The sequence below is a fragment of the Lygodium microphyllum genome, chromosome 2 (genome assembly GCF_053477565.2).
Source record: "Lygodium microphyllum isolate KBCC chromosome 2, Lygodium_microphyllum_v1.1.10, whole genome shotgun sequence".
In the NCBI taxonomy this organism is placed as follows: Eukaryota; Viridiplantae; Streptophyta; class Polypodiopsida; order Schizaeales; family Lygodiaceae; genus Lygodium; species Lygodium microphyllum.
In genome coordinates, this window is record NC_141136.1 from 97,671,481 (window position 1) to 97,679,406 (window position 7,926).

The window sequence follows — 7,926 nt, forward strand, 5'->3', positions numbered from 1 at the left end:
ACAACATGGCTTTATACAATTTCTTATTGTCCTCTCTATCCATTGCTTCCTTGAAGCAAGACCAGCCACATTGTTTGCACCAAGGACAAATCGGTCAGGTCGTCTAGTAGCCCTAGACGATCTCCTAGCCCAATGGTCATTGTTTGCTGGCTGTTCTTGCAAATATCTATTCTCAGTATGTTGTTCTAGCATTTAAGCCGTCAAATCAGCATTAATAGCTTGCTGTCTTGGCTGTTCCTGCACATGTAGTGGCTCATTATCATGGGCAATAGCTGGCTGATCATTTCCTGCATTTACAGGTTCATTTACAGCAGGTATTTGCTGCTGTATTGCTGGCACATTTTGCTGTCCAAAAGGTATTTCTTCCCGGAATACAACCCAACAGACCTCCTCAGTCTTTTTGGGCTGTTTATGCATGTGATCTTCTTGGAAGATAACGTCATTGTTGCGTACTACTTTCCTTTTCTTGGGATCCCACAATTTATACCCCATTTCACCCTTGTCACCATATCCTAGGAAAATGCATTTACAGGACTTTGGCGCAAGTTTGCTGCGCTTTTCTTTACGAATGTGCACAAAAGCCTCGCAGCCAAACACTTTCAGGTGAGCATATGAAGGTGGCTTGCCCGACCACGCTTCTTGGGGAACCCCCCCCCCCCCCCCCCCAAAAGACCTGTTTGGTGACCGATTAATCAAGTGAATGGTTGTCATAATAACCTCTCCCCAAAAACCATGGGAAAATGCAGCATGAGACAGCTTTGTACAGACCTTATCCTGTAGGGTCCAATTCATACGCTCTGCAACTCATTTTGGGGCGGATTATGAGGGGCAGTGAGCTCTTTCTTTATCCCTTTGCTGTCACAAAATGCTTGAAAGGCCTTGGACACATATTTTCCACCATTATTAGAGCGAAGACACTTAAGTGTCTTATCTGTCTGATTTTCAGCCAATGCCAATAAATTTTTAAACTTGTCAAGCACTTCATCCTTGCTATGAATAGGGTAAACCCATACCTTTCGTGTAGCATCATCGACAAAGGTGACAAAATATTTCTTTCCCCCTAAAGATAATCCTGGCATTTGACATACATCCGAATGTACTAACTCTAGAGGAGAAGATTTCAAAGAAAGAGACTTTTTATGAGACATTTGTGCATGTTTGCCCTAAATACAATGATCACAGTGCCTAAAATCAGCATAACGAAGACAAGGCAAGTAACCCAAACGAGAAAGCATTTTCATTCTTGTTTGACTGACGTGTCCCAACCGGCCATGCCACAAGGAAACACTTGGCTGCTCAGTCACGGCAACAACATGGTCACGCACACTAGATACATGAAGTGGATACAAAGTATCACTCTTGCAACCTCTGGCAATCACTCTTAATCCCTTACAGATCTTCCATTTTCCATCACCAAAGGTGGTATGAAAACCATCATCATCTAGCTGCCATGTGCTAATCAAGCTCTTCTAGAGCTAAGGTACATGCTGTACATGTTGAAGTGTAAAGACAGAGCCATTCTGAAACTGTAACTGCACACTGCCAATATCTATAATCTCACATGCATAGTTGTCCCCAAGATGGACAACACTATGTCGACTTGTTGTATAGACAGAGGACCACTCACGATGAGGGGTGAGATGAAAGGAAGAACCTGAATCGAGAATCCAGGTATGCATGTCATCATCTGTATCTGCAAGTAAAGCATGTGTACCAAAGTGTGAAGAGACAAAGAGTATGGCACTCCCACTATCACTGTCATGAGTGACTACATTCACCTCTTTAATTTTGACAATGCTTTTCTTAGGCTGAATATCCTTCTTTTCTTTCTTGCTATCATCTGTCTTCTTGCCTTTTCCTTTCTCTTTCTTCCATTTGTAGCAATCACGTTTAAAGTGACCCTTCTTGCCACAATGATGACATTCAACATATTTGGCACGTGATTTACTGCGTCCCTTGCTATCATATTTGCCCTTTTGTTGTGATCTGCCCCTAGTATGCAAAGCACTGGAAGACTTATTGGATGCATTGTTCTGCCGATTCATCTCTTTCATGAGTAGATCACTTTCTACATCAGCAATTTCAGCAAAATCCCCAAATTATACCGACTGATCTGTCCCAATTGCATTAATACATGTTCCCGAAAGTATAAACCGGGCAAAATTAGCAAAATTTCATAAAATTTCGCAAAAGCCCCAAATTTTTCGGGTTGAAATGTGCACTAATGTCAGGCAATCTGACTCAGTTGAGTAGAATTTCACCAATACGATAAAAGCCCCAAATTTTATAGGTCCAATGTTGAGAAATTTCACTCAGATGAGCAAAATTTCAATAATTTTGGTGAAATCCCCAATTCAAATGCATACAATGTTTGCAATTTCTGACATAGATGCCTCAATTTTCCATGAACAGCACTCAGTCTTGAGAAGCCCCTAATTTTTGGGCCAAAATTGCACAAATCTGACCTTTTGTACTTGCGCGCGCGAACCCTGGTTAGAGAAAGGAGTTTGAAAAAAGATTTTTTTGAAGAGATTTTTTTTTTTTGGATGATGGGTGTCATACCTATCCTCGCCCCTCTGGTCCTGTCCCCGTCGCGCACCAACAGCCGTCGCCCGTTGCATGCTAAACCGTCAAGTGTCGAGTGCTGCTGCCCATTGCTGCCCGCTGGTCCATGTTGGACCAGTCGCTTGGTCCTGCTCATGTCGCTGGTCACTTGAGACTATTTCCTTTGCTCACGAGCTTGCCTGCCACAACTGACTGCTCGACTGTGACAACTCTTGCTAGTTGAGTCCACCTGGGACTCTTGTAACACCTGCGCTATCTCTTGTCAGCTTTGATACTAGTTTGTAGTGATGGGTCCGGCACGGAGATTGAGATAGTCAGTTGTTACGCGCAGTGAGAGACAGAGAGAGTAAGATAGAGCAATGTAGAGAGTGAGCACATTTGTAGGTACAATGACGAGAGTGTACCTTAAGGTTTTTAGATAGATATGTATGTGTAAGTATGAGTGCTAAGGGTGTGTTCACACTCGAGCACATTTAAAGGTACGAGGCCTTTATTCCCAACAATGAATGTGATACAAGGGAACAAGGGTGCTGTAGCACAAGGAAGATGATGAAGACAGAACCGCAATGTCCTCGTGAAGGGGTGTGAGGGTAGTGGAGAGGCTGGAAAGAAGAGGTGACGGACTGAATGAATTAGCCGTGAAGAATGAGTGATAGAGGCAGAGGGAGGGTGTTGGCTGTCTAGAGTGGCTCCCAACTGTGGGCGCCCAACACCTTTTTGGGCTTGTCCACTGTGAAACCCTAAACGCAAAATGCGAAACCCTAAATGTAAAACTGCGGGTGAAGGGTTTCTCAACAGTATAGACTCCCAAGACAACACCACAAGACAAAAGTCAAGAATCTCTCTTAAGAAAAGTTTTCAAATCAGCTCCTTGGGAAGCGAAACAAGGTTTCCTATAGCATATCTCCGTTGAGAGCTCAAGCCAGCCATATAAGAGCTTAAATATTTAGATTTACAGGTCTCCTTATATTTAGGAGCGGCTCGTTGAAGATACTGCTGTTGCAGGTAGTGCGGAGTGCTGCGAAGACTATAGAGCTACATGCAGCAAATTCTCTCTTTTAGTTTTATACATGTATTTCAGCATGAAAAACATGTATTTCAACATATTTTCCCTTGATAAAATACTACAAAGCTTCAAGATCCATTGCAGATATTGTTGCTGCAGGGATTGGACTGCAACTGTAACTGCCACTTTTATTCCAGATCTATATTCCAGTGTGGAAAAACATACATTTCAGCATCCTTTTCGTGGATAAGCACTAGAAACTCTAGAATTTTAAGAGCTCAAGAATTTCAAATCATGTGAGTATTAAACATGACTATGTGAGCAAATCTTTCCATTCCAAAGAAACTTGCAATTTTGTTACTCCTGTTGTGAATCCTTTGAACTTTCCATTGATTAAAGTCTTATATTCATCCTTTAATAACAGTACATGATCTTTGCAACATACCAATCTTTCAATCACCAAAAAACTCTTGTTTCCCTTTTTAATTGATGGAAATTATAGCAATAGACTTCATCTCACGATTGCATTCTTTAGCATCCCATATTGTCTGAAAACCACGGAAACTTCAATCACCTATTGCAAGTCTCTTTCATCACGTTGTGTGTTTCACTTCTTACTCCCATCTCCCACATTTCTCCTCTTTATTAAGCAAATCTTGTCAGCCGGACTGCACTTCTTGCAATAAGAATAGATTTCAAAACTAAATATCAAAAACATGTGGCAAATATACAAGTTACAACTCGAGACTCCCATCCATTAATACAACTCCCGTTGCGGGTAAGCATTGAAAAGTTAAGCAAATGGCATTTACACTATCATCTAGTCTGTCCACATGTAATATGTCCATGGTTAAGCATTTTCGCACACCAACATGAAAAGGGTGACAGACTAGTGTAAGCTCATATTCTATCTTTTTGAGCTTTGTAAGCATAGAGAATCCTAGCTACTATGGTGGTAGTTGCGCCAACACAAGGGGTTCACATAGAGAGCCTTGACAAACTTCATGCATCCCAGGGGGCTGACATTTGATACCAGCCATGCTTTAGTGCCGTTGGTTGCAATTCCTCCTCCTGCAAAGATGGGGACATGCACCTACGAGGGGGTGATCTTGGATAGATTGACATATCAGCATAGCTTGACACCCATGTTTGAAGAAGGGGTGAAACTGAGGTTGATACCATTGATGTGTCCATGCCATCATTATGCGCTTTTGAGGGCACCATACTTGCCACCTTATTTAGGGGGATATTTTCATCAGGGCTTAATGTCCCATGAGGACCATTCTTAAAAGACATACAATTCTCTACTTGAGCTAGTTTTTCTCAATGAGTCTCGTTTCCCCTTCCCATTGTTGTTTTGTCTAATGAGATATATGTGCATGTAAGTTTAGCACGCTTTTTATCAATTTTAGCATTTTAAAGCTCTAGCTTAGACAACTTTTTGTTTCTTTTGTAAGATGTATGTATTGGAATCATAACAATGTATGCACAGACACACACGCGCGCGCACGCCGCGCATGCACGTGCGCACACACAATGCATGTGTGACATGTGTATGTATGTATGTATGTATGCATGTACATACACATCTAAGGATCTGCTTCTGATTAGCCACCAGTCGTGTATACATGGACTAAGTATACAAACAGATCCTTTACATAGGTTGAGAGCTACCACTAGAGGAGCTCACTTCTCTTCTTGGTGGGGTTCTACATGCATCGACCATCACAGCCTTCTCACATACAAGGGAGATCTAGACCACTATGTGAGACTGTGCTGCAAAACAGTTGGGTCAACGAGGAGTGCTGGCCATTCATGCATGACTCCATAGAGGTGAAGATAAGGTGATTCAAGCATAGTGAGTTGTGCTGCCTCTTTTGATGGTTCATAAGATAGAAGAAGCTGCAAAGAAATGCTTGATCAGAGATGCAAAAGTCAAAAGTTTATGACAAACATTCCTGAAACATACACATTTTGGCTCAGATGAAACATGCTTCCAGACAAGTGTTTTGGGAACAAGGGTTTGTCCTAGTTACGGCCATGTGTATTGTTTCTCTTTTAGTTTTGCTTGCAGTTTTTACCCTCCTGCTTTTCACACTCCATTCCGCCTTCATCCTGCAGCGCTCAACCTTCCTCCTTTGTTGTCCATGACTCCAGACTGAAAATGAGAACAAGCTTTATTGGGTTCTCACCCTAATGATGATGATGATGTCTCCTTTCTGTATAGTAGTAGTGGTAGTACTACTAATAGTAGCTTGGTGGATGAGGTAGAGAAGACGACGACTTTAGGTGATAAATCATGATCTTTTCGGTATTACATTGTAGTTGATCGTAATTCATTTCATGGAACATTTAATGATGTATTCACAGTATGGACATGATCATTTATATAGGGCCATATGGTCAACCAGGTACTGTCAAAGACTCATGGAAAACAACATAAGAAGCCAGGGGCTTCTATAACAAAAAAAGGAAGTTACAAAGTGGGTCAAACTTGGGTGGAACAAATGATCTTTATCCATGGAGCTGCCACCTCTTTGCGGACCATAGCAACAAAAGTTATGGACCTCCCTTGCTACAATTATAACCTTTATTTTACATGGTAAGACAAAACACACCAAAAATGCCCTATATAAGGGCATTGTTATGGGCATTTATCTTCCTCCACTGTTGAGTCGTTAGATTAAGTCATCTCCAGCCTTTGGAAGCTTGAAGGGCAGTAGACCACAGTTTAGCAAACTATTAATTTAGCTGAACAGTATATTCCGGAAGAAAAATCAACATACAACTGGAGCTAGAGTGTTCAGTCACCACACATTGACACTTGTTGGCCCAAAAACTTGGTGCCCGTTTCAGTATGTATTTAGGCCTTTTAAACATCTTTAATTGATAAAAAAACTTCTGAGACTAAAAATATTATATTGCTGATATAAATTTTGGCTAAAGAATGGTCAGAAGGCAAACACTTTTAGAGCAGGTCCAGTAGCATTCTCTTTTAGATATGACACACTTTGTTTAGTTTCTGTTCTTTCTGGTGATGTTATTGAATACCGCTGGAGTAGATCGGTTTTCTATTTTTCCTATTCGTCTTAATTTATGATAGCTTCGGCTGGCCCATGTTTTGATCTGCTGAGAAGTTAAATTTGTTGAGTGCAGCTTGAGTTGGTTTTGAATGCGGGCACCGTGGTTATGGCTTTGTATGCATCGGTGGCTGGAATTTTCGGAATGAATATCCCTTACCCTTGGAATGATAATCATAACTATGTGTTCAAATGGGTAAGCTGCCCAGCTACATCCCTTCTTGTTTTGAGTAACTTGTGCTTCATTGTTTGATCTGATTATATAATAACTGTATAATGGACTCCCTGTTGCAGGTGGTCCTGTTGACTGGGATGATGTGTTTTCTCCTCTTCTCTTCCATAATATCCTATGCCCGTTACAAAGGCCTCATTGGCAGCTAATCGTTTGGGCTTTTTTTGGTTTTCTTATTTGTGCTGGAGCCCTTTTAGGTAATTTGGGCTAGTATTCTGGTCGTGTAATCTGTTAATGAATTCACGATGGCAATGGGTGGGCTGGAAATCTAAATGAAAATTGAGCTATATATGAGAAAGATCTTGTGGAAAGTAAATATTGTGGGTGTTTAAATGAGTTGTTGATTATATATTAAATTCTTGCCTGTCCTTCCAACCAAATTTTTTGCTATTAGTCTTGTTATGGAACGACTTATTCACCAGGTATGATAGAGCTGTTAGATAGTGGTCCTGGTCCTGGTCCTGGTCCTTGTAACATCATGCATGAAAGCTCTGAATGGTTGAAGGCTATGCTCTGACAAATTGTTTGATCTCCTCGCAACTTTATAGAATGATTCAAGGCGTATGTATTTCTTGTGGCCCAGGTATACATGCCTTCAATAATCTGTACATTAGCACCTTTTGCCTCTTATATGTACATGAACGTGGCCACATCAAGGGCCATTTCGTCCCATCTGTGGGTATAATTTGCTACACGAGAAAATGTTCGGGAGGATTTCTGACCCAATGCCAGAGATGTGGGTCAACAAGGTTATGGAGTTAACAGACAAACTAGAGCTTGATCTAAACAAGCCAGAAAGGTCTTGAAAAAGACTAGCAGGTCATGCCAAGGAAATGACCTATGATTGGCGCTGGATCAAATGAGAATTATGTACATTTTTGTTATGTATTGTGTCTTTTGTCTGTTGCATCTAAACCCACCTTTGAAAGGTTTACAGAGTCAAACATAGGATTAGGTAATCACAAGAGAGGTACTTGATTTGGTAAGCTCCTAGGGACATATGGATACGGGACAGATAATGGTGCAATCTTCACCTATTATGA

The 7,926-nt window shown here is 41.2% G+C and overlaps 1 protein-coding gene across 6 annotated transcripts in view; it reads left to right on the forward strand.

Annotated features, from left to right (window-relative positions):
• LOC148040060 (magnesium transporter MRS2-I-like) overlaps positions 1 to 7,603 on the forward strand; it is a 65,407-nt gene extending 57,804 nt beyond the window's left edge. For 4 of the 6 annotated variants that reach the window (XM_087696541.1, XM_087696551.1, XM_087696544.1 and 1 more), the window contains 2 exons: positions 6,728 to 6,847; positions 6,946 to 7,460. In XM_087696541.1, coding sequence (XP_087552667.1) covers positions 6,728 to 6,847; positions 6,946 to 7,032 — 207 coding nt within the window. In that variant the 3' untranslated portion in view covers positions 7,033 to 7,460. The other 2 variants (XR_015693663.1, XM_087696547.1) reach the window with 2 other exon arrangements.
• The last annotated feature ends 323 nt before the right edge of the window (positions 7,604 to 7,926 follow it).